Genomic DNA, 26,969 nt, shown 5'->3' on the forward strand with positions numbered 1-26,969 from the left:
ATGAAGACAGCTATTGGGGCAAAATTAGGGATAAAAAAAAAATGAAAAACAAAGCATTCCAGGACATAATTGCTTAGATTATGAATGTATGATTATCAAAAGTTGGAAGAACGAAATTCCTATTTATAACATAGCTACTACAATTCTTCCAAAGAAGACAGCCCATGTGTCATTGAATGAAAAAAAAAAGAGGATTGAGAATTTGAGATTCAAAAAAAGGGCATGAGATAAATAGATAATTGTTTGGGAAACATGTAAAAGCACTTCATGTTCCTGATTTCAAGGCATTGAAAACATAAAGTGAGGGAATCAGTAGTACAACATAATTGGTATACCTTTCTTTTGCCAATTTATGCAGAGAATGTTTAGCCAATCCGAGAGACATAATGACACTGCAAAATTAATCTCTAGCAAAGAAAAGTTCTTCATGACCAAATTAGGAGTCTTTTCTGTCTGAGCTTGAACCAAGAAATGCTCATCCAAATTTTAATTTAATACCTTATTCCTGCACAAAATTAAAAAGAGTTTCTCATCATTCAATGCAACAATTGAAATGCCAATCATTTTGCAGGAATGGTAAGCCTTAAAAAGATACATATGCATGTAGGTCAAGTAGCAGAAAATACATAATGTGTGAAAGGCAGGAACCCCAATCACCAGCCCAAAAAAGAAATAATGCAAATCTCCCACAAGTTAGCAAACCCATTAAATTTCTTGGACATTGGACAAGAGGGAGGATAAAATACGGGGAAAGACAAGAACCCCTATTTTTTTTTTTCATAAATAGACAAGAACCCCTATTGTTAATAGAATTTAGTGCTTTCGTGGATAATAAATCAGGAAAAAAACCAAACCTTGAACCTCTTCAGCCGTGCACTTTCAGAACTAAACCGTGCAATCTGTGGTTGAGGTTTTGGAGCCACACTTTTATAGTGATCGGTTGGCATTGCCTGCAACCGGCCATTCTTCTCTTGTATCTGACTGTTTATTACTCTTTGCTGAGCATTTCGGAAAAAACCATCCTTATCCCATGTTGCCTCATAGTCAGCTTTAAGGCGCGATCCTTGCTGCAAGATAACATTCCTAAGTTAGACATGCATCTCCACCTACCCATCCAAAACAGGCTATGAAAATCTTAATATAAATTACTCGTTATCGATGAACCAGTGGAAGATGATCATATCATCAGAAAATTTCCTTTCATTTTTAACTGATAGGAAAAGCATAAGCATCAAAGAATTAGAATCATTCAATTTTTAGGGGGTGTTTGCAAGATGGTTGGTTGTGTTTCTTGAAAACAAAAAATAACTGCCACATCAGCAAAAACAATACAATTTTGCTGATGTGGCAGTTGTTTTTGTTTTCAAAAACAAAGCCAACCATGTTGTCGAACACCCCCTTAATTGTAAAACAAGGAGGGTAATAAGTTATCTCATTATATAAAAAGGACAACATCTAATAAGATAAAATGGACCTTGGGAAACCACCTGCATCCTCTGCTTTATGGATGCAGCTACCACATGCGGGGATCTAACAGGGGTATGGGATGTCAGAATCAAGAGTCTTAGAAAATAAGGATGAACACCTTAGTTTCAAATGTTTAAGCACATATAATCCATAGTTATTTTTATCTTATATAAATAATCAAATGCTCAATGGAAAAGGCAAAATATTAGCTTAGAGAAATAATTCATTATGAACACTACACAATTAAAAACATATAATTGATTTTATTACATTTATTGAGTATTATAAATTTACAATTTGCTACCAAATTTTAGCCCAAGATCCAAGATATTCCGGTTGCAGATAATAGACTTGACAAAGAGGCCTGAAGGGCTTGGCCAAGAAAAGAGTCACTGGAGTGCATGTTAGGATCCAGCTGAAAAGCAACCTAGAAGAAGCTAGTTGAAATGGCATACCCTTACTTCTGGTAATTTATATCTGGGCAAGTGGAGAAGATGGTGGATATCTCCAACAAAGAATAAAATGGAAACTGTCATAGAGATGGTGATAGCAGCTTTTACCTTTTGTATAGAACGCCCACAAAACACTTTCAGAGTGTTATGGAAGTCTTCGTATTTCTCAAACTGAACCACAATCTTGCACTGAAGACCTGACACAAGATCTCCACTTTCCTCCTCCGAATTCTTACCTAGATCATTGTCCTCCGCAACATTAAGATGCCTATTTGGTGTGAGTTAACAGAACATCATCAAACAATGTCATACAATCAGGTTATAAGATTAAATTTGATGGCTTAGTGGAATATGAAATCATTACATCATTGATCAGAGAGAAAGAAAGAGAGTCCTAATTCCTAAGCATATTTGATGAGATAACATGTGGAGAATCAAATCTAACTTATATGTTCTCAAAATCTTGAAGTGGAAGTATAATTTCTAACATGTAAAAAATATTGGTAGCAAACTTACAATATCATTAGTTTTAGGCTTTTTTCCTCAAAACTGGACAATGAAGCTTTGTATAACTTCAAGATGCATACAGCATCCAAGTATTGTGTTACTCATGGTCTAGGTCCTCTCAGACATCTAGTTTAACACTCTGTTGGGTTTGATTGCATAAAATCACTTTCTTTAATTCCTTTGGTTTTGGTGAGCATTGTCCTCTATATACCAATATGTGTAACTCCATACATTTCAGAGAGAAAGAAAGTTTGGGAAAGAGCAAGAGTCTAGTAAAAAGAGATTCCCTTCGGTGGAAAATATAGAGCAAAAAAAAATGATCCACAGCAGTGAGCAGTTTTCTCTTGCAGGAGGGCATTTGTTTTCTAAATTCAAAATTTTCTTCTTTTCTTATAAAATACTAAGGCTCAGTTTGGAAGGAGTACAAATACAAATATGTAGAGTACAAAACCTCGTATATTCTATGTATTTTCACTGTACACATTTGTATTTGTACTCTTTCCAAACTGAGCCTAAAGATCTGTTGTGGGTTGTCCTCAATAGTGCACCAAAGTGAAGTAGGTCAATATGGTTTTGTGCACTAGAAGATTGTTCGGTGTAACTTTTAGCATTTTTTTAACCACATTCATTTCATCTTGACTGCCAGTCTTGTTGTTTGTACATATTTTGTAGATGAGAAGGCATTTTTGTTGATGAATGATTAGGCAATTTTATTTTAGAGAAAAAAGAGAGTACAATTGGCCTTGAAGGAGGCACAAAATGCTACCTCCCCATAGGGATGAGTACAGACCCAAACACTTATCAATAAGCAAGACTATAAGTTAGCCCAATACAAAGAAACCCGAAAAACCCTAGCCAGAGAGTCTGCCAATGCATTTTCTGATCTGCTGACCCACTGAAAATTGGCAGTCATATTTCTTGTAAGCCATTTTACTTTCCTCAAAAGATCTCTGTAGCCCTAAGTGACAAGGTCCGGATTCAGCAACCAGCCCACTATCACCTTGGAATCTCCTTTAACTACCAAATTTTCCACTTCAAGTTGGTCGGCAATCTGTAAGCCTTGTACAATTGCTAGTAATTCAGCCCTTGTTGAGTCTCCAACTACTACTAGGCCTAAGAATAAGGAGATAATGTTGTTATCCTTATCCCTCAAGATTCCACCAATACCCAAGGGCCCTGGGTTACCTTGACTACTGCCATCAAAATTCAGCTTTGTTACTCCTTCTGGAGGAGGAGCCCACCTTTCTTGTAAGGAAGAACATAAAACCAACACATTGCTAAATGCTAGGTGATAGTGGGCTTAATCAACACAAACATTGCTAAATGCTGTATTGAACACTCAAAGACTTCAGAACCTGAACCAATAAGTAAGGAAGAACATAAAATGTTGTCCAATCAACACATTTTCTTCTTTTTCTTTACTAATTTTGTGTGTTTATATACTAATTTCTTCTTCTTCCACCTTTTCTTTTCATTTTTTCCTATAACAGAAATAGGGGTTCAGCCCCCCTATTTTTGAATTTTCTTTTCTTTCTTTTTCTTCTCATGAATATGTTGGAATATGTTGATTTTCTATACTTAAACATGAAGTTTATGCTTTTCTTGTGAAAATTATGGATATTTATTAAGGAAATATGATTATGGAACCTAGGGAACTACCCTAGGTTACATGTTTTTACTTAAAAAAACCCATCGCCTAGGCAACAAGGCACCCCCCTATCGCCTAGCCTCGCCTTGGCGCCTTAAAAACTACGGTTCCACCTACAACCAAATAAAGAGAAAACCCAATTCCAAATATCTCCAGCAAAGGAACAAGATATCAACAAGTAGTAACAATCCTCATGCTATACTTTACACATTGTGCACCAATTTGTGGACAAGCACAAAAAAAGGTCCATGATAAACTTCTTTTGCAAGTTATCCAAAGTATTAATCTTACCATGATAAACTTCTCAACAAAAAGCCGTTGTACAAGAACAAAGGAGCTTGAAGAAGCAAGCACAAGGAGCCACCCGGTACCAAGGTCCAAATTCTTCTATCTAACTTAAGGGGGTCCAAGCAAACAAACTCCAATAAAATTAAAATCTCTGAAACACAGGTAAATACCTCATCCCTTAATCCTCTATGAAACTCAAAATCTCAAGTTGGAGACAAAGGAGTTATCGAGGAAGAAAGAAACCTAGAAATAGGATAGGGAGGTAGAATAAAGGGAGGGAAAAAGGTTGCTTAGAGATTGATTACCCACCCAAACATCTTCCCAAAAAGCTAAGTACCTGAGGCAAACATCATACCTTACAAACCGGAGGAATTTAGGAAAAATGTTGGAGATTGCCATCCAATTTCAGAACAGCCATGGATACTCTCCCCCACCTCATGGCTCATGTCACAATCTCTCTCTTTCCAAAGGCCACCACCAAAGCCATTTACTCTATAGGGCTTCATTCTTATTAACTAAGTTCCCTAACCCTAAACCTCCTTGCTTACAACGACCCACTACCTCCCATCTAGATGAGATGGCTTTTGCTAAGTAATCTAAATAAACAACATGATAACATCAAGAGATTTGCTTCCTTTCCCATCTTTCCCCACTCCCTCTTAGGAGAAGAATATCTTGAAATGGGAAAAGATGTCTCAACAAAATGGAAATATTTAAGGTGATGAAGTGAGATACATAAATTGCAAGGTTAAGAAAAGAAAGGAAGAAAGAAATGAGAAAGCCCATGTGAAGACAGGAGCAACCTTTATAGGTGGTAAAAAACCAGAAATAACAAGGGGCAGAAAAGGAGTCAACTGGGATAGTCTAATTGTGTTAAATGAAAACCACCATGAACACAATTGGAAAGAAAAGTCTAGTGAAAATTGTGGAGTCTGGAAGGTCACAGGGAAGGCTGAAAGAGTGTGAAGAGTGTGAAGAGTGTGTGTTGAAATAGTGAGGTTGGCGATGTGATAAGTAACAACATATGCTTTAGCAGAAAATATTTCCCTAGAGAATAAAGTTAGTGGAAGAAGATTTCTCTAACTGGACCAACATTTTTAAACACTCGTTGTTGAAACTACAGTTACTTAATTTTATGGCAATATGGCTAAAGTAAATGAGCTTAATCAGGTACTCAAAAAAGAACACAAAAACTTTAAGCCCGACTCTAGACATGAGGTTTCCATGTCCATGATCGTGTCAACTTTCTATGAAGAATCAATACACTTAAAATTGAACGCCAAACAGTATTTAAAAATAAATGTTCAAAAATCGTTTCTGCCAATCAACTTAGCTGATGATCAATTGATGAAGTTTCAATGCAACAAATTCAATTTCAACAGAAATATATCCTTCAGGAGGTAAGAAACCTCTTTTTTTCTCTTTTTTCCCTTTTTTTTGGGAGGGGGGTTGAGGGGAGGATAAAAGAGAATTAGGTAATACAATATACCTCTTTACTTAGAGAGGATCTGAAACAATGGTGTTTTGGCATGTAAAAATTAAAACCGACGCCAAATAAGCAGGTAGTTTAAAAAATATTACAAAATTTAAGTAGAACATATGTTGCAACAAGTAACTTTTTTCTTTTGGCATTCTATTGCAACAAATAGCTGGATAACAACAGTTTGAAAAGTTGAAAGGGGACCGACTGACCTTATCCTTCCAAATACAGAGAAAATAGTATGTGTAGCCAGCATAGAAGGCTTGGAAGAAACTCGTGGTTCCGCGAACCATCTCGATGGAACACCTCTCAAAATAATTGTGTCGGGCTGTTGTCTCCCACCCCTTGAATAAGATCCTGCAGAAAACCAGAGTCATCAAAACCACACACCTCAACCCCCAGATACATCACAAACCCACTGGAACAATTATCAACTAGTCTTGCGTTTCCAAAACACAAACCTCGATTGTCGAACGCGTAAAAATCTTCCCAAGCTTTCTTCAGTCCTTCAAAATCATCACAAGGAGGGATACTGACGTTCAATCTGAACTTCACTCCTTCGAGATTCAACTCGATACCATCCAACCTATCCACAAGGGATCTTTTCCAGTCGAAGAACTTCTTCTCTAACACCTCAACATTTTCTTCCTCGTCGTCTTCATATGTCAAATTCTGCTTGTTCTTACTGATCTTACTAAGAAACCCTAAATCTCGCACGTAAAGAGTTCCGGAGGCAACTGGATCTTCGCGCTTGCGCTTTTTCAGATCCTTGAATCTGCGGATATCGAGATCTTCTTCGGGGACGGTGAGGGAGACAGAGAGGGAGTTCTTAAGGAAGTCTATGAGAGCACGTTTGAGCTGCCACTCGTCAATGGGTTTGACGGAGGGATCCGAGCGGTAGATGGTAAGGAGGAGTTTCACGCGAGGAACCAATGAAAGACCGCTCCCGATTTCTAGGGTTTCTGTTGGCGGGAGTGACTTTAACGGTCGGAAGCTCATTTCCCTGTTTCACACTCCAAAACAAGCTCTGCGTCTGATTTGCCTTCAACAGTTCCCTGACTATTTATGTCTCAAAGACGATAAATTGTGGGTCCCGTATTAGATCTCTGACTCAAGATTGAATGAACTATTAAAATGATGGGCAAAGGACGGCTTTGATATGATAGGCTTAACTGGGTACACCTTAATATGATAGGAAGGTAAGTATAGTATGTTTCTTTAAGAAATCGGTGGATCCATAATGTATAAGAATGCATACCAACTCAAATGTCAAAGGGAGTGTGAAACTCGACGACAAGGAGAGGGAGAGAGATGGGGTTTTGCTTTGATTGCTTCGGTGGAGAGTCTGAGGAAAGTAGGCGGAGAAGAGAGGAAGAAGATCGCTTGGCCTCCGAGGAAGCTCGAGCTAAAGCAGCCGAAGCCGCTCAGAGAAGGTAATTTGTTTCTTCTATCTCAATCCCCAATTAGAACTGTTTTTCTATTGTCTAATCTTATCTCCCTGTTCCCTTCGGTGTTCAACTACTTCTCAAGGTTCCGAGGTTCCTCTTCCCACACTTCTTTTCCTTTTTTTTCTTCGGTGTGTGTGTGTGTGTGTGCGTGTGGGGTGGGGGGTATCCTAACTTTCGCAATCTCGGAAAAGAAGGGGAATTTAATATCATCTGCTCTTTTTTGAGGAAAGAGTAAATTAAGGGAAAAACGTGTACATGAGAGGATGCACGCAAAGAAATCAGGGCAGAGAAAGATCACTATACAACTCAGTTCTAACCACCCCTGCCTTAGCTAAGCTGTCAGCCAAGGTATTTAGACTTCTAGGAATCCACTGAAATGAGGAGAGCAATCCACCTGCAATATCCCGAGCTTCATTCATGAGATGATTGAGTCTCCACATCCCACTCTCCTGTAAGCCCATCCACTTGATAACTTTGGCTGAATCACCTAGCACGAGAGGAGCGGAGATGCCCAATCTTTTGGCAATTTGCAGTCCAGTTAGGACTGCAACCACCTCAGCCTTTTGAGACATCTGCTACTATGATAAGACCATTAAACGCCCACAGAACTACACCTTCAGAGGAAAGAAAAACACCCCTGATCCCTACCCAATTAGCACCGGAGGAGTTATCCACTGGCCTTCCAACACCTGTAGTACAAAGACAATGGGTGAGGTTCCTCTGAAAATTCACTATAGAGGCATCCTTAAAGAGTTTATTCACTGACACTGAAGAGCAACAAAGCCACCAAATGCTGTCTTCTAGTACGGTGATGCTCCTAGCCTTGTTCTCAAAAATATCATCTGCTCTTTGTATTAATTGCCCTGTAATTTAAGTGAGATCTGCTGGCACATTAGGAAGGGGGGATGGGCTACCTCAAAGCATTTAGAAAGGTGATGAGGACAGGGAGTTGCTTTTAAGTGTTATCCCATCCTTGGTTGGAGATCCAAATATATCATGAACACCCATTCTAAGTTACATAGATGTAGTCTCTGGATTGATAAGTCCTGAATCCATAACCATATTGACATAATTGTGTGCCTTTTATCACCATCTCAGAATTCTGATTTAAGTTATGATTCTCTTGTTTAGAGCTTTAACGCTCTGTCCATAATAGCACAAAGATTAGAGATATTAGAGGATGTAAGAATAATATTGACTGTCTCTCAAACATTTATATGCTGCAAAACCAGGCAAGAGCAATTTGAGAAATCTGCTGCAGGAAAAGCTGCACATGCACAGCTATTAGCACAAGAAAATGCAAAAAAATCTGCTACCTCCAACAGGGGTGAACCAGTTCTTAAGGTATGCTACTGAACATGTCATTTCATTTATGCGGCAGTTATTTTTGTTTTAAAAAACAAAACCATTAATGTTGCCAAAAAAAACCCTCAATCACCCATGAACATATGATACAGATATTGTAGCCTTGTTGCAATTTTACACAACAGTATCAGTGGGTCAGTCATTAGACTGGAGACAATGTTATTCACATTTTTCATAATTTTTATTCCCTCAACCTGATGAATTGGTATGACTAGGAAAAAATTGATACATGAGCTTAAGTATTTGATAGTTTGTTATATGGATGCAGTGGCAGATGGGATGAAGTTTAAGCCTTTGGCTGTTCAATTATAACAGTTTTGTAAGTCCTTCAAACTTTTAACTTGGTGAACTTCAGTAACCAGTTTATCTATTCCAATAACTCTAGGTGCAGATAAGATTTTCTTATCTACAGTTCCAATGTGTTTTAGACAAAATTCACATTTGACTTGGATGACTAATGGGGGCCATTGCTTGGTATAATTGTAAAATATCAAGCAGACAAGTGTCAGAATGCTTGTTTAAGTCTGAGAGTGGCCACTGTGTGTAAAAAATTTCAATGCTTAGGTCTGTATCCATTCCACCCTCCCAAGACTCCAGATAGCCAGGACCAACATTGGGTGACTATCAATTTTAGTTGGATGAATAATATAACATTGAACCTTGCATTCCATATTATGCATAAGGCCCACCAACTCATTGTCCTGGACCATCCAATAACTAGACTTTGTAATCTGAAACTGCACCTATCAGACATTATTAGAGCAGGAATGCTCTCTTCTTCCATTAAATTTAGTGGCATCTCTTCTATAATTCCATGCCATGTGTAGAGAACACTGATGTGGGCCCCACTGCAGTGGTCCCCACTGTGTTCCTAGGACAGCAGTATTTGTTTCAGTTATAGTAGTGTCAATTTGAGTCAATTTGCTAATTCAGCTGTTATTTATTTCAGTTTTATTTACTTTCTTTATTATGTAAGTACTAAGGGCAGATGTGTCCTTTCATCATGTACTAAACATAAACCTATAAATATTAAGAGAGTGGCGGCGGCAGATCTGTAAGAATCTGTCCCTCCTTTCAGCAACTTGTGTTCTCTTGCTTCTCTTCTATTCTCTCCCTTTTCTCTCATCTTCATTTTTGTTTTACAAACCTAAAACCTTTTAGGATTCAAAACTGATTACAGTCTTGATCTTCTACTTGGTATCAGAGCCTATCTAGGGCTTCTCATGTGTATCTAGTCCAGCCGATCACATGAGAACTAGCTAGGGCTGGAAGCCTTGAAGAAGTTTTTCGGCGGCTGAATCTTGGAGATTACCAGGAGAGGTTCGCAGTAGTTGAAGACTTGCCACAGCCTGCAGAGAGTTGGTAATCAGGAAGAGGCAGCAAAGGTTAGGGTTCAGGTAACCCTAGAAGACAGTACACCGAAGGCAGGTAATCAGTAAGTAAGTCTGTTTCTTTACTGATTTTTAGAGATTGCAATCAGCCGAGATAGGTTCGACCTATCTAGAAAGAGGGGTCGAACTGTGTTCAAATTTGCTCTAGGGTTTGGCTTGCCGAACTGTGATTAAGTTTGTGTCCAGGGTTTGATTGTTGGGTCGAACCCTCCTCTCCAAAGGGGATTAGTTTTTTAGGGTTTCACAGTGCCCTACGACAAGTCCCACTGGTGCGGATTGCTTGGAGAGTGCAGCTGAGCACTTTAGTGATTTCAGATCACTAATTTTCTTCAAACCTACAGTTGAAACCCTATTTTTGCTCTCACAGTAGTGGGCCCCACAGTAGTGGTTTCAGAGAACATCTCAGATTGATAGGCGATTGATTTCAGATCAGTTTTGTGTTGGTATTCTTGATCGGATCAGATCAGTTTCAGATCACATTGGTTTTGTGTTGGTATTTCTGATCGGATCAGATCAATTTCGGATCAGCTTTCAGACTTACTTCCTTGACTCTGTTTTCTAGTATAATTGCTCTAACAGTTTGTATCCACTGAATCTTGATCAAAGATGGAGTTCAAGGGTCAGGGAGATAGTAGTTTTGGAAACCACAGTTATGGTAATGTATCTAAAACCGGATTTCAGATTACAACTATGAGATTTGATGGGTCAAATTATTTGGAGTGGGCACAATCAGCCATGATGGCTATTGGAGGAAGGGGAAAGCTGGGTTACCTCTTGGGAGATGTGAAAGAGCCTTCTAAGGAGGACCCAATATACACCAAGTGGGTTCAAGATAACTATTTAGTTATGGCATGGCTGTGTAATTCCATGCAGCCACATATCAGCCGAAATTACTTGTGGGCAAAGACAACCAAAGAAATATGGGATGTTGTGAAAGAAACCTATTCCCAACCCCTTAATGTTGCCAGAGCCTATGAACTGAAGTGTGAGGTGAACAGCCTTAAACAAGGAGAGAAGCCAGTTTCTGTCTACTTCTCTACCTTGAAATCCTTGTGGCATGAGATTGACCATCTGGAGACCCTTGAGTGGGAGAGTCCCAAAGATGCACAGATTCATAGAAAACAAGTTGAGACGAATAGGGTATTTGAGTTTCTTGCTGGTTTGAATTCAGAATATGACATTGTGCGACAACAGATATTGACAAGAGATAGTGTGACCCTTTCTCAAGCATACTCCTTGGTGCATAGTGAAGAGACCAAGAGGAAAGTTATGATGCAGCCTCAGCCTTCTTTCCCAGCCTTGACAGCTATTAAACCCAAGCCAGGGGGTGACTCAGAAAGGGACCAGAAGAAGGAAGATAAACGAGATCTAGTATGTGAACATTGCAAAAAACCCAAACACACAAAAGATACTTGTTGGAAGCTACATCCTCACTTGGTCCCAACAAAACTGAGAAATAAGAAGGGTAATGCTCATATGGCAGTGAACACTGATTCAGCATCCTCATTAGGTACATCCCTGGAGACTTTAGCTGCTATTCGGGCTGCCCTCATACAGTTGGAAAAGGAAGTTGAAAGTTCAACTCAGCCATCCCAGTCCCCATCAGCTCCTACTACATCTGCATTTGCACATTCAGGTACTCGAGCCTCAGCTTACCATGCTTCAGCTCTAGGTAATACTGATCACTGCTGGGTAATAGGTTCAGGTGCATCTGACCATATGACTAGCTTGCCATCTTTGTTTACTTCTTATCACTTGTCCTCTGGCCGAGATAGAGTATCCATTGCTGATGGCTCTCTTGTTCCCATTTCGGGCAAGGGGGACATCAAGTTATCGGACACTATCTCTTTATCTTCTGTTTTGCATGTTCTTAAGCTTGATACCAACCTCCTTTCAGTTAGTGGTATTATTAAACACATGAACTGTTCAGTAACCTTTTTCCCTGATCGATGTGTTTTTCAGGATTTGGAGACAAGGAAGGTGATTGGAACTACCGTGAGACGAACGGGATCTATCTGCTTGGAGAGAGTACCCGACGGGAAGAGTCAGTGGATAAGAAGTCTTTTGTTTCCCAGTTTGTGAGTTCGGTTATGCTTTGGCATAACCGATTAGGTCATTTGTCTTTTAAGTCTTTGAAGAGTCTGTTTCCTGCTTTATTTGAGTCTGTTGAGCTATCAGAGTTGAGGTGTGAGAGTTGTGAGCTTGCCAAACATTGTAAAACCTCTTATTCTTTAAGTAATAAAAGGAGTAATTTCCCTTTTGATATTGTGCATACTGATGTTTGGGGGCCATATCATATCTCTTCTATGGGTGGGTACAGATATTTTCTACTGTTTGTTGATGATTATACCCGGTTTTTTTGGGTATATCTTATGCATTCTCAGGATGAGGTTCCTGCTCTGACCCAAAACTTCCATCAGATGATTCTCACTCAGTTTGGAACTAAAATCAAAGTCCTCAGATCTGATAATGCAAAGGAATACTTTTCTCAACCATTGACCTCCTACCTTCGTAGCCATGGAGTTATTCACCAGAGCACTTGCCCTTATACACCACAGCAGAACGGCGTTGCCGAAAGGAAAAATAGGCATATCTTGGAGGTGGCTAGAAGCATTATGTTTACCTCCAATGTACCTATTCGCTTCTGGGGTGATGCTATCCTCACGGCAGTTTATCTCATTAATCGAGTTCCTTCTCGGGTCCTTGATATGAGAACCCCCTTTTCCCTTCTTTACCCAGACAAGGAGTTGTTCATTGTTCCCCTTAAAACCTTTGGTTGTACCTGTTTCGTCCAGGTTCTCGGGCCTCATCATTCCAAGTTTGACCCTAAGGCATCCAAATGCATTTTCCTTGGTTATGCACAAACTCAAAAGGGTTATTGCTGCTATGATCCGGTTTCAGGGAAACGGTTTGTCTCTATGGATGTCACCTTCTTTGAGAAGACACCCTATTATCCTAGGGTTTCTCCTCAGGGGGAGAGCAGTGAGAGTGGAAGTGGGGCTGTTTTGAATTTCTTTCCTCAGGGCGAGAGCAGTGAGAGTGGAAGTGGGGTTGTTCCTTTACCTATTCCACTGAGTAATGAAGGTTGTAGTGGTGAGGGTGGTCAGAGGGAGCCGGAGTTGAGAGTCTATCATAGGCGATGCAGGCAGGTTGATCCTAGTCTTTGGCAGTCCCGGCTAGATCCAGTTCCTTCTGCGGCTCCAGATCCAGAGCCTACTGAGATACCTCTCGTTGTTGCCACTTCCCCTCCTATGGATGACCTTGATCTCCCTATTGCCATTCGCAAAGGGAAACGACATTGCACCACTTCTACAACTCACAGCATCTCACAGTTCCTATCCTATGATCGTCTATCACCATCTTACCGGTCCTATCTCACTTCCATTGCCAATGTCCCTATTCCAAGAACAGTGCAAGAAGCCTTATCGGTTCCAGAATGGAAAGATGCAATGCAAGTCAAAATGGATGCCCTGTTGAAGAATAATACCTGGGCACTGGCTGACCCACCAAAAGGAAAGAAACCGGTGGGATGCATATGGGTATTCACTGTGAAGCATAATGCTGATGGCTCTATTGAAAGGTACAAAGCCCGGCTGATTGCAAAGGGATTCACTCAGACTTGTGGTATAGACTACTTGGAGTCCTTTGCCCCAGTAGCCAAGATGACCACCATTCGAGTTTTGTTATCCCTTGCAGCAAATCATTCTTGGCCCCTGTTTCAAATGGATGTAAAAATGTCTTTCTGAATGGAGACTTACAAGAAGAGGTTTACATGCAGTTGCCTCCTGGATTCTATGATACAGAGACAGGTAAGAAGGTTTGCCGACTGAACAAGGCATTGTATGGTTTGAAGCAGTCACCTAGAGCCTGGTTTGATAGGTTCAGATTAGCCCTTGGAAGGTTTGGTTATGTACAGGCCCAGTCATATCATACACTATTCATCAAAAGGATGGAGTCCTCTCTGACACTACTAGCAGTATATGTAGATATTGTGGTGACAGGAAATGACAGTCATGAGATTGAGTCTCTCAAGCAGTTCCTTCATCAAGAGTTTGAGGTAAAAGATCTTGGTGCACTACGGTATTTTTTGGGTATTGAGGTTGCTAGATCCAAGCAGGGGATTTTTATCTCTCAGAGAAAATATGTTCTAGATCTGTTGGCGGAAACTGGAAAGTTGGGTGTTAAGCCGGCCGATACACCCATCGAACAAAATCACAAGATTAGTGCAGAGGGTAGGGACCCTCTTGAGGACAAAGTTATGTTCCAACGGTTGGTTGGAAAGCTTCTATATCTCTGTCTCACTCGGCCGGATATCAACTATGCAGTTAGTGTTGTCAGCCAGTACATGCACTCCCCTAGAACTTCTCATCTTCTTGCGGCAGAACGAATATTAGCATACTTGAAGAGATGCCCGGGTAGAGGTATATTACTCAAGAACAATAATCACACGAGGGTGGAAGTCTATACAGATGCCGATTGGGCTGGAAGTGTTGATGATAGAAGGTCTACCTTTGGATATTGTGCCCTTGTGGGAGGTAACCTTGTCTCTTGGAGGAGTAAAAAGCAAAGTGTTGTTTCCCACTCCAGTGCTGAAGCGGAATACAGGTCAATGGCTAATGGAGTGGCTGAAATCTTATGGTTGAGGTCACTACTTGAAGAGTTGGGTATTGACTATGAAAAGCCCTTAATGTTGTATTGTGATAATCAAGCAACTATTAATATAGCCCACAACCCAGTGCAGCATGACAGAACTAAACATATCGAAGTTGATCGACATTTTGTGCGAGAAAGAGTTATATCACAAGAAGTGTCTTCCGTACATCACATCCAATATGCAGCTCGCGGATATCCTCACCAAGGCTGTACCAAGGAAGAAGTTAGAGACAGACCTATCCAAGTTGGGCATGATAGATATCTACTCCCAACTTGAGGGGGAGTGTAGAGAACACTGATGTGGGCCCCATTGCAGTGGTCCCCACTATGTTCGTAGGACAGCAGTATTTGTTTCAGTTATAGTAGTGTCAATTTGAGTCAATTTGCTAATTCAGCTGTTATTTATTTCAGTTTTATTTACTTTCTTTATTATGTAAGTACTAAGGGCAGATGTGTCCTTTCATCATGTACTAAACATAAACCTATAAATATTAAGAGAGTGGCGGCGGCAGATCTGTAAGAATCTGTCCCTCCTTTCAGCAACTTGTGTTCTCTTGCTTCTCTTCTATTCTCTCCCTTTTCTCTCATCTTCATTTCTGTTTTACAAACCTAAAACCTTTTAGGATTCAAGACTGATTACAGTCTTGATCTTCTACTCCATGCATAAGGCCCACCAACTCATTGACCTGGACCATCCAAGAATTAGCCCTTTTTTTGTTTTGACTAGCAACAGAAAAATCCTTTTATTAATTTAGGAAGAAAATTTACAATGTGTAGCCTCAGCTACCCCAAACTCTTAGGACAATAGCATAACCATATTCTTACATTTACAGCTGAGCCCAAAAACAATTCCCTCTATTGACCCCTTGCTTAGCAAAATGATCAGGTAAACTGTTTGCTGATCTAGGTATCCACTACACATTCACCTGCTTGTCTTTTGAGAATCTTTTAAGCTTCATAATCTCATTTCTGAAATACCATGGAGTTTTATTGTTATCTTTCAGCCAGCTGATAATCACCTTCGAATCTCCTTCAATCAACAACTTCCTGATCCCTATTTCCCATGCCTTTTGGACCCCCAAAAAGAGCAGCCTTTAGTTCTGCACCCATTGAGTCCCCTTACCCTATGGGCCCAGAAAACAAGAACACCAATTTTCCTTCACTATTTCTTATCACCCCTCCCATTCCAGCAGCCCCGGATTACCAAAACAACTCCCATCAAAATTCAACTTGAAAAATCATCACTTGGCGGTTTCCAGATTGACACTTACTTCTTCTTAGCTGAGGATGATGCAGCAATTGTGCCCCATTGTCTTAAAATATCATCAAATGTGAAGTCAAGAAACAATTTAGTTGTCTTCACCCAATGTGTCACCTTTACCATTAAACTTTCAATCAGAGCCTGTTTACTTCTTTTCTCCTGCTCAAAAATTCTCTCATTCCTTTCTTCCCACAATGCCCAGATCACTACAGCTCTTGTGCACTTCCAAACCCCTTTTCTTGGCAAGCTGAAAGTTGAGGGATCAAACAATTTATCCAAGCTAAGTGCAGTGTTCCACCTGCAACCAAACAAGGAAAAAAAACCAATCCCAAATACAACAAGCAAAAGGACAGGAAACGAACAAGTTATGAGCATATTCACCATTTGATTCACACAGGACAAACCAGTTTGAAGCTAGACGCCATCCGGGTCTCCTCCTTTGTAAAAAAACATGAGTATTAATTGCACCATGGTAAACCTCCCAACAAAAAGCACTCACCCTAGGGGGGATTGGGCAACATCACACTTCCTTAACAGGGAAAGACATTAGAAGTGAATGAGAGGGAACCAGCAATTTAAAGAATGATCACAAGTCAACATTCCAGAGGAATTACCTTCCATAATCGGCTATCCACTCTGCTATTATTGATAAAAACACCATCCAACAAAAGAAGCAATTGTGACACAAGATCCAACTATGAATCCTTCACATTCCTACAAACCCAAATTCCAACCAGTTTCAGATTGAGAAGGGGAATGGACCAAGAACTCAGAAATGAGTCTACCTTTGAAATATGAAATAGCAAACAGAGAAGGAAAAGACTCCATTAAAGGAGCTTCTCCAACCCATAGATCCTCCCAAAATCTGATTTTGTTTCCGGAGTTGGTATCATACCTAGTATGAGGCAAGAAGTGTGGCAGAATTTTGTGGATAGCCTTCCAAGGAGAAGCACTAGAAGCTCTGTTAGATATTCCAGCATCCCAACCTCTGAAAGCCCATGAATGCTCTCTACCACTCTATGCCATAGCTTGTTTGTCTCCCTTGGAAATCTCCAAAGCCATTTGCCTTATAGAGCCCAGTTCTTTTTCCTTCATCCTTCCCAAACCCAGCCCACCACACTCTTTCCTCCTACATACCACCTCCCATCTAATTAAGTGATCTTTCTTCTCCTCCCCAAGCTCCCAAAGAAGTCCCTCATTAATTTTTTCAATTCTTTTAACAATGGATTCAGGCATGCAAAAGACTGAAAGGTAATAAACTGGAAGATTAGTTAGTGTGGATTTAATAAGAGTTATTTCTACCTCCCAAGGAGATATAATTCCTCTTCCATCTCACTAACTTCCTTTCAAATTTCTCCACCACCGGGTCCCAAAAGGATAACACTCTAGGATCCACTCCCAAGGGTAGCCCCAAATATCTTGATGGCCATCCACTTGAAGTACACCCTAATTCCCTAGCCCAGTCTTCAATCTCATCTTGACTCAAATTGATACCAAAAACCACACTTTTGCTCATATTTACCTTCAAATTTGTCATTCTCTCAAAAAGATTCACCAACAATCTCAAATTCCTTGCATCATGTTATCCCCCCTTTTCATAGAAAATTATGATGTCATCTGCAAATTGTAGATGGGTCACCCTAACCCTATCTCTTCCTATCCTCCATCCCTTTATTAGCGATCCCTCATCCGCTTTCACAATCAATTTGCTAAACACCTCCACAATGAGAGTAAATAGGAATGGGGACAATGGATCCCCTTGCCTCACTCCTCTAAAGGCACTAAAAAAGGCCTCTACGGCTCTACTCTCCCATTCACCACCACTGAAAAATGACGTGTCTTCAGGCATCCCTTTATCCATTTGCACCATTTTTTCGACAAAGCCCCATTTATCCATAATCCCAATTAGAAACTTCCAATCCACATAATGGATGGTTTGGGGCTTGGGAATATTAGGATAAGGAATATGACTTTGTTGGGAAAGTGGTTGTGGAGGTTCCCCTTGGAGAAGGAGAAGCTATGGGCTAGAATAGTGGCAAGTATTCATGGGTTGGAGCATAATGGATGGGACGTTGGAATCAGAGCTAGGACCACAAGCAATTCTCCTTGGAAAGCCATTCATGACCTGCTACCAGTTTTCTCCCCTAATATCAAGTATGATTTGAATTCTGGTAACTCCATAAAATTCTAGGAACAAACCTGGGTGGGGAGTGCCCCTCTAAGGGATCAGTTTCCTTCTTTGTTTGCTCTTTCTGATCTGAAAAATGAGCCAATCTCGTCTTTTACCACCCCGTCCTCTTCCACTTCTGGGATTGGGTGGAACTTGGGTCTAAGAAGGGATTTGAGGGACTCAGACTTTGACAATATTTTGAGCCTTATTGCAATTCTTGATAACGTTGTCTTAGACCCCACTAGGGCGTATTCTAGAATTTGGACACCTCCCAACGGCATTTTTTCTTGTGCTTCTTTCTTCAAAGTCTTAAGTCAGTCCACAAGTCCTACCTTCCCTCCTTTTCCTGTTGATGAGGTTTGTTGCAGAGCAATACCTCCTAGGGTTGGTAGTTTTTGTTGGGAAGCCTATCTGGAAAAAATCAACACTGGTGATCTACTCCAAAAGAAGAGACCCAATACTTGTTTGTCACCTCAGTGGTTTGTTCTTTGTAAAGCGGATGGGGAGACTGGTTTTCACCTACTGGTGTCTTGCCATTTTGTGAGGTCAATTTGGGAATGGGCTTTGTCCCTATTTGGATGTAGTTGGAATACCCCATCAGACTTGCAAGGCCTTTTTTCCCCTTCTCTTTTCAGGTGGTGGATAAAAAGGGGAAGGGCAATGTGGAGAGGACTAAGAGTTGCAGTATGTTGGACACTTTGGGAAGAAAGAAACTCTAGGATATTCTCAGAAGCTCAGAGAGGAGCAACAGATCTGAGGGCTATCATTCATATTAGGGCAATACAGTGGCTGAAATCTTTGGAGCTTTTCACAGATTACACTGTGGATGACATGTTGAGGAAGTGGGGTGAAATTGCAAATTGCACACAAACTAAGTCAGTAATGAGTGTGGCTTGGACCCCTCCACCTAGTGGATTTGTGAAACTAAACTTTGATGGGTATAGCAGGGGAAATCCGAGACAATCGGGGATTGGGGGTGTTTTTAGGGATGAAAATGGGGTCATTTCTGCTCTGTTCTCAGGCCCAATTGGAGTGGGTGACTCCCTTAGAGCTAAGATCTTTGACAATTATGGAAGGAGTACAGAAAGCTAAGGAGTTGAACATCAGGAAACTCTTAATTGAAGGGGATTCAAAGATGGTGATAGGGTGGTTGATTAAATATCACAATGGCTTATGGAAGTACAATAATGAGAGGAGGAAATTCAAGTGGCTGGTGCGGGAGATGGAAGTTAAGATACTTTGCGTTAAAAGATCGGCTAATTTCCTAGCTGACGGTTTAGCTAAACAAGGGGCAAAAAAGGATTCACTTTTTTGGGCTAAGCTGTAACTATAGTGTGTTTTCTTTCTTTTTTTTCTTTTCTTGAGGTTCTTTGTTGCTCTTGGAAGATAAGTGTGTTTGTCTTCCTATTGTAAATCTTCTTTTGATGAGTTAATGAAAGTGTTATTGATAAAAAAAAAAAACTTTCAATCCACAAAATCATAAGCCTTCTCTAAATCCAATTTACACACAATTCCTTTCTTGCCTGATTTCTTAAAGTCTTCAACACATTCATTGGCAATAAGAATTTGATCACTAGTTTGCCTCTCCTAAATGAATGCCCCTTGGAATTGAGAAATAATTGAGGGAAGAACCTTTTTCAATTGCAAAGACAACACTTTAGCCAATATTATGTAGGGGCTAGTCGCTAAACTGATTGGCCTAAAGTCCTTAGGATGATTGGCACCCGTCTTCTTAGGGAATAAAAGTTGCATTTAAACCTCGGTTAATGATCCCTCGATGATAGAACTCCGCAAACACTTTCATGAGATCCTCCTTAATTCAATCCCAACCTTCTTGGTAGAAAGCCATGGTGAAACCATCCGGGTCAAGAGCTTTTGGTTGATCCATTGGCAAAAATAACTTCCTTGACCTCTACTTCCTCAAATTCCTTTTTCTAAAACAATTCTCCATCTTTCTTCCAAAAGAGATCCTTCAAGTCCTTCTAGATTCCATCTTGTAGTTCCTAGCCTCCTATAGATTGATTTAAAATGGTTCACAAAGCCCCTTGAAATTTCTGCTTGTTGGCTGATAGAACCATCCTCCATCTCCAGCATAGAAATGAAGTTTTTCCTTCTCCTCCCGTTTGCAATTCTATGAAAGAACTTAGTGTTCCCATCTCCTTCTTTGATCCATTTCACTCTTGATTTTTGTTTCCAACTAATCTCCTCCCTTAGTAATAACAAGTCCAATTCCTTCCTCACCTTGAGTCTCTCATTCCTTTCCCCTTCTGTCAAAGTGCCTAGCTCTTCCTTACTGTCCAAGTCTTCAATTTGAATAATCAGATTGGATTTCCTTTCTTCAATCCTCCCAAACACATTAAATATCCATTCTTTGATCTTCAATTTCAATTTTTGAAGTTTTCTATGGAATTTTATACCTTCCCAATTTGCCCTAGGTGCCTCCTCCCTCAACCATTCCTCCAATTTTTGCATAAATTCCGGAAATGTAAGCCACATATTCTCAAACCTAAATGGGACTGGTCCATCACCCTTTTATCCTTCTTCAATGCAAATGGGCCAATGATACAATGTGAGTCTAGGAAGGACTCTACCTGCCATCTCATTTCACTTCTCCCCCCAGTCTGAGGTAACAAGAAACCTATCCACTTTTGAATATATAGGATTCTCTTGACAATTTGTCCACGTGAACTTTTTGTCCCATCTCTATCTCCTTCAGCTCAAAGGTCTCTATAAATCTGTTGAGTCTCCTCATGCCGGTTGTAACCCTCTGTCTAGGATTATTGGACTCCTCTAGGCATCTGATCACGTTAAAATCTCCTCCCAAACACCAGGGGCCTTCCCAAAGACCTCTAATATCTACCAACTCCTCCCACAATTCATTCCTCTCTCTATACTCATTTGGCCCATAAATGTTGGTCATAACACAAACAAAGTTGTCCGCCACATTCCTTAATTTAATCGACACTGAGAATCTTCCGATCAACTCCACACAATCCACCAACTTCTCATTCCACAGAGTAACTATACCCCCTAAAGCACCCCACTAGGGAGCCTGAGCCCATCCAATTCCCCCTCCCTTCCAAATGCTCTTAATCCATCTCCTATCTATTTCTTGTAACTTTGATTCTTCGATCAACAGAAAATCAGGCCTTTCTCTTCTAACAACATCCTTAATTCTTCTTCTTTTGCTTGCACTCCCCAACCCTCTTACATTCCACGACATTATCTTCATCCTATCATCACTAATCTAAGATCCCCTTCTTTCACATACCTCTAATTAATTCCTCGCCTTGTCTCCTACCTCCTCATTCCTACTCTTCTTCGTTCTTTCAACACCTTCCTTCTTGCCTAGCTTCTCCACCCTTGACTTATTAATCCTTAACCCCATCTTTTTAGCCCATTCTTTCCAAGTAATTTCATCCTCCTCTCTACAATTCTCTTTTGCCCCTTTTCTTGCTCTTGATTTCTACCTCTTCCTTCCTTCCTCCCCATGATAATATTATTTCCTTCATCCTTTTCTCCCTCCTTTCCATTACCCTTCTTAGCAACCATGGGCTCACAGAGATACAACTCCGGATCTGGAACACCTGTGAAAGGACCAGTGCTATTGTTAGTACCCGAAAACAAATGGACTGAGGTACCTGAGGAGTTTATAGAAGCAAACGAAAACAAGGGAGGGTAGGCATCACCAACAGAGTCCATATCCCCGGCCAAGGAGTTTGAAACTTTTAGTTGGTCATTTCCTAATGCACATCGTTGGACTTGACCTGGACCGGAACCCACCCCCATGCACAGCAGTTCTATATTTTTCTCCTGGCTATGCTTCTCAATCACTAACTTCTCCCTCTGCAACTGCTCTTGCATTTGATCTGCTTTCCTACCTGTTTGCGTTGTGGTGTCCCCCTATTTTGCTTGGGTATGAGGTTCCCCGTTTGCTTTTCCAACTGATCTTTATCTGTTTGGCTTCCAAGTCGAGTCCTAAATAACCTTTCCAAGTTCAGATCTTCGATCTCCTTTCTGTCTGTTCTCTCTTGTTCCTGCACACTTCTGATGCTAGACGACTCCTCTGAGCCTGAATTTTCTTCATCTTCCTCAATGCCGCTCCACTCTTCCTCACTTGAATCCTCAAAGAACATCTTCTTCCTTCTGGAGAATCTCGGATTTGGGTGTTCAGTCGAAGGATTTTGCCTTGGAGCCCATCATAAGCCCCTTGTCTATCACCCTCACAATCCCACAACCCATGTGAACTTTTAAGGTCTCACGTGAGTCAATATTTCCAGTCGGCCTTGTTTCCCAAGCCAATGGTCCCTCCCTTTTCGAATCAACCAGTTCACTCAAGCACTTATTAGTAGGCTTGCCACTACCAGGTGGGCCCCACCCCCTAATCGAGTCTTTCCCATTCAGATCACCTTCCCCAGTAATTAACTCGTTGTTTAAGGCATTAACTACCAGATTTGAATTCAAATTTGGCATTCAAACCGTCCCACCTTTGCATGTCCCTAACTCCTTCCCGTCCCCCACATCATTTTACATGTGAGTTTCTAACTCCTGTATCCTCACCACTTGTAACCCATCCAGCCACTTCATCATCTTCCTCCTTCGTCTCTTTCCCATTCCAGAGCGTCGATTCAGCTCCCAACGCCACCCACACCCATCGCAGAGCAAATTTAAACATCTTGGAATAGCCTCTGGCTTAACTCCGGCAATCCTCATACTGATAGCTCTCGGTCCCATTTGTTGTACAAGATTAACATGCCTCCCATCGCTTTTGCTATTTTATCAAGGGTAGATTTCTGCCATAAATTGAATGGCAGACCCAATAACTTCAGGTGAATGCTACTATCACTCACCTCCACTAGGTTGCATGATGGAAACCATTTTCCAATTGTCACAGTGCCTTCTTGCGTTTCAAGCGTATCAAATTCCACACTGGTCTTCCCCCCATCCGTTGTAGCTTTTCTCTCATTGAAAGGTATGAGAACAGTAGTACTCCCAATACCCAGCTTTTTTGTTACATCTTCTAATATTCTTTTCCAATCTTTCACTTTGTTTATTACTGTTACAACTAATCTCCGCTCCCAGTCTCCCTTCTCTCCATTTAAAGAGATTTTAGCTTCCGGTGCAGATAGAGCAACAAAATTACAGAATCCCTGTTTTCACACTGTTCTTCAAGCCCTAGCCTTTCCAGCTTCTTTATTCTTTTATTTTAGCTCCTCCTTACTACCAATACCTTCCAATGCTTCTACTTCCTTCATTAAGTTGTTCTCTCTCAGTGGGCTGTTCTCCCTCTTTGTCTACCATCCTTCGCTAACTATCTTGTGGAGTTCATCTGCAAACCTCATCCACCCCAATCGATTTTTATCTTCTGGGATTATAATCATCTGCTTCTTCCCTTTGTCAAATCTTTCTTCCAAGGATACAAACCATCCCTTTGAATTCCTCCTTCTCACTGCACAATATTCCTTGGTCAAGTATTTGAAGTTACCACTCCAGTCGACTCTCCAACTTACATTCGCTGCTCCATCCAGAAAGGATTGAAACCAAAAATCTGCCTCCCCCTTCAGAAGAACAGTACCTTTCCTCCCTTACGAAACTTGACTGTAGTTTCCTTCTGCCGGTACATCTCTTCCATCAAGAACTCCTTTGACTCCTCCATCTCCTTGCCGGCAAGAAGATTCTTTCCATTCCTCCAGTACTTAATAGTGCATGTTCTTGATCATCCAAGAATTAGCCTGATAGGTGCATTTTCAGATTAAAAGAATTAGCCTTTGTAATCTGAAAATGCACCTATCAGGCATTATTAGAGCAGGAATGCTCCCTTCTTCTATTAAATTTAGTGGCATCTCTTCTATACAAGTAACTCTTATTCGAACATGAATATAATCCATAATTTTGTACCTTTTAGTCCAGATCAATAAGTAGTGTCATCCAAACCACTAGACCCTTTGCTTCATCCAATCACTTAATATGAAGCTCATAAAGCTATCCATCATTACCATATCCACTGGTGGTATACTGGTACCTAATAGAGAATATTGATGAAAAAGATGAGAATGAAAAGCAAGAAGGATCTTTTGCGTTTTTTTTTTTTTTTTGTCCTTTTCAACTCAGACATCTATTACAAGGACTAAAAACTACCCGCAACTCCCAATGGAGTTGAAAAACAAGATGATTCCACCACCTATGTCTGTTATAGCCAAAGAACTCTTTGGCATTATTTAAATAATATGAAATCCCTTGAATCCATGATAGACAAATTAGGTTGTACCTTTATATTGGCATCCCAGAACTTGTTTACGTGAACAAATCTGCAATTTGCTAATATTTCTTATCAATAACAAAATAATTTATTTATGATCAAAAGGAGACAAGAAAAGTTGATACAGAGGAAGAAGCAAGAAACCCAAAAGCTTACAATAACTGCTTTACATATAACCCTGAAGAGCCCAGTGGAGGGGCAGCAGTATTGTAGGATAAACCTGGGCACCAGAAGTCTAGCCTATATGATAATGGCAAAAGCACTAGGGGACTTCATCCCCATCTCTTCCACCCAATAAGCACCTGAGAATCCTCCTCTGCCTATATGTGAGTGAGATCTAGAGAGAACATGAGCCTCAATCCCTGAGACAACCATGGTGTCTCTGCTCATATAGAGTTCCCACACCTTAGGAAACAGGTAAACCCCGAAAATCACTTCCCCATCGTCTATAAAGACTTTTTTTGCTCTTGGGCACCCTGGGTTTCCAAGAGAACATCCATCAAAGTTTAAGCTGACAACTCACTGGGAGGGAGTGGAACAATGTTAAATGGCGGTTTTCTGAAGATAATCTTCAAACATTCCAACATCGAATTATTGTAACGATCAGGTTAGATATCATTCCATTTCCATGAAGATGTGAGTACTTAAATCTACAGGTTCCTTGAGGAAAGGGGAGCCTAATCTATCGGGTCATCTGTACTGACCTCTTCTTTATCTTCATTGATCTTCCCAATAATGAGACAACAAATTTTAAGGAACAATTGGGTTCTTAATAAGTTCCACTTGTAGTATCTAAATTTTTTATCATCAATGCTATCTTCTCAACTCATAATTTAGCAATGGATATGACACTAAAAACAGAACAGAATGGTGAAACAAGATTCATGTAGCCAATCCTATATAGTTTGGAAGACTTAGATGATGATGATGATGATGGTGAATGTTTTCTCCTCCACTTATGCATGTCATTTGGCTGCATAATTGAAGGCACTCTAACATTTGGTTTTGGTTCATAAAAAATGCACTTTTACTTATGGTCTCCCAGACATTCTCCCTTAAAGGGCTACATTAGACCTGTTATAAGATGCAGCTTGGGCATTAGTCCATTTTTCCTCCTTGGTGGTGTTTTGAACATACAATTGTCCTTGTTGCAAAGCAGCTCAGCCAGGTCAGAGGAATTTCATAAAAAACAAAACAAAACAAAACTTAGAAATAAAAAATAAGTGAAGATCCAAATATACATTGATGTATTTAAAGGTTCATGGTCCAGAGAAATGTGAAATCCAGGCCATATAGGATGTCTTTTGCTGCATGGTGGAGGGTTGGACTGTCTGGCTCTCCTAGCTAGTCTGGGTCAGACAATGCTATTAAAAATGGATAACATAACAACTACCCAAATTAGATAATTTCATGTTTAGCAAGAAACAGTTCTATATGTTATAATAACATTATCTCATAACATCTCTCTTATTTGCACCCAGGTGGTGGTTTCCCATTCAAAGACTTAGTGCAGATGAATATTTGAAAGTTTCATTGATTTTATGGATGTAAAAATAAGAATAAATCCAGGAAAACCATAGCCCAAATATAAGCACCCCGAGCACCTTCCAAGAGCTGAGACCATGCCTAAGTAACCCCACAAACTGATGCCAGGGAAGCCCATGAGCCTTGGACAAGGAGCAAAATGCAGCACCTCTTAAGGATTTGAAGCCTCCATGGTCTTCCTTTTCTATTTAATGCTAGTACTTAACCTTCTTAGTGTTTAAAGGGGTATGCATACAATGTACGAATGTTGTTTCCTCAAACCATATTATTGCTTTCGTTTTAGGAATGTGTGAATGCCTGAAACAGAGGTTTTAATCCTTTAGACTATATAGCAAATTCCTTGGGGTATAAATAGTGGAATGTAATATATTTCCATTTTGCATTTATATTGCTTCTGTTGTGTTAGGAGAAATTTCCTCACTTTGTTATCTTTTTTCTTTTATGCAGTTCTTTTTCAAAGCAGTTGAATGTATAATGTTGGTATCGCTATTCACTCTTGTTCTAAGGAGCACCAAGTTGAAGATGTTTAGAGCAACAATTCAACATCAAGGCAAAATAACCATACATCTTCTATAAATCTCCACTGCCTATTTGTCTCTCCTTATAAAGTTACAAGTATTTTAAGGCACTATCCACCCATGTCACGTTCCAATATCCAAGGGCTTGCTCTGTAATCAATTTGCCTTCTGAGGACAGTGGAATAAAGTTAAAGTTGCATATTCACACTTTCACAAAATTTGTTTCAAGTGATCTTTGAGTTGGACTGTAAGCCTTGGTTCAAGTTTTGTTTCCAAAAAAGCTTGCAAGTAGATTTTGGTAATGGAGGTAACAAGAAAATGAGATAGGAAATAGATGAGGTAGGGTTTGGAGAGAAATGGGGCAGAAAGGCTTGGATCTATTACAGATTTTTTTAAGAAAAATAAACAATTTTTCTTTTAACTTTAGGGTTTGGAATTGGAGAGTGTTACATCGTGATCCTTAACATTTTAGTGAGATTCTTAAGTTTTGGGGGGCCAAGGGTACATTTAATTACGT

The 26,969-nt window shown here is 40.2% G+C and overlaps 2 protein-coding genes across 3 annotated transcripts; one reads left to right on the top strand and one right to left on the bottom strand.

The window, feature by feature from the left end:
• Positions 1–201: 201 nt before the first annotated feature.
• Positions 202–6,841, bottom strand: ZCW7. The gene is made up of 5 exons (XM_088944288.1): positions 6,304–6,841; positions 6,055–6,199; positions 2,028–2,187; positions 855–1,067; positions 202–505 (listed from the first exon to the last, which is right to left on the bottom strand). Exons 1-5 carry the CDS (start codon positions 6,839–6,841, stop codon positions 500–502), a joined length of 1,062 nt encoding a protein of 353 aa, XP_088800414.1. The 3' UTR covers positions 202–499.
• A 301-nt stretch (positions 6,842–7,142) lies between these two features.
• On the top strand, positions 7,143–26,670 carry LOC148850099 (uncharacterized). 2 transcript variants are annotated; one of them, XM_088944293.1, is made up of 4 exons: positions 7,143–7,275; positions 8,523–8,634; positions 8,924–8,974; positions 26,382–26,670. In XM_088944293.1, the coding sequence occupies exons 1-3, from the start codon at positions 7,154–7,156 to the stop codon at positions 8,936–8,938; spliced, it is 249 nt and encodes an 82-aa protein (XP_088800419.1). In that variant the 5' UTR covers positions 7,143–7,153; the 3' UTR covers positions 8,939–8,974; positions 26,382–26,670. The 2 variants fall into 2 exon arrangements, with proteins under 2 accessions (XP_088800419.1, XP_088800418.1); XM_088944292.1 differs by lacking the exon at positions 8,924–8,974.
• Positions 26,671–26,969: the final 299 nt, after the last annotated feature.

This window comes from Nelumbo lutea, chromosome 5 (genome assembly GCF_056320005.1).
Source record: "Nelumbo lutea isolate HS-2025 chromosome 5, American lotus-T2T, whole genome shotgun sequence".
In the NCBI taxonomy this organism is placed as follows: domain Eukaryota; kingdom Viridiplantae; phylum Streptophyta; class Magnoliopsida; order Proteales; family Nelumbonaceae; genus Nelumbo; species Nelumbo lutea.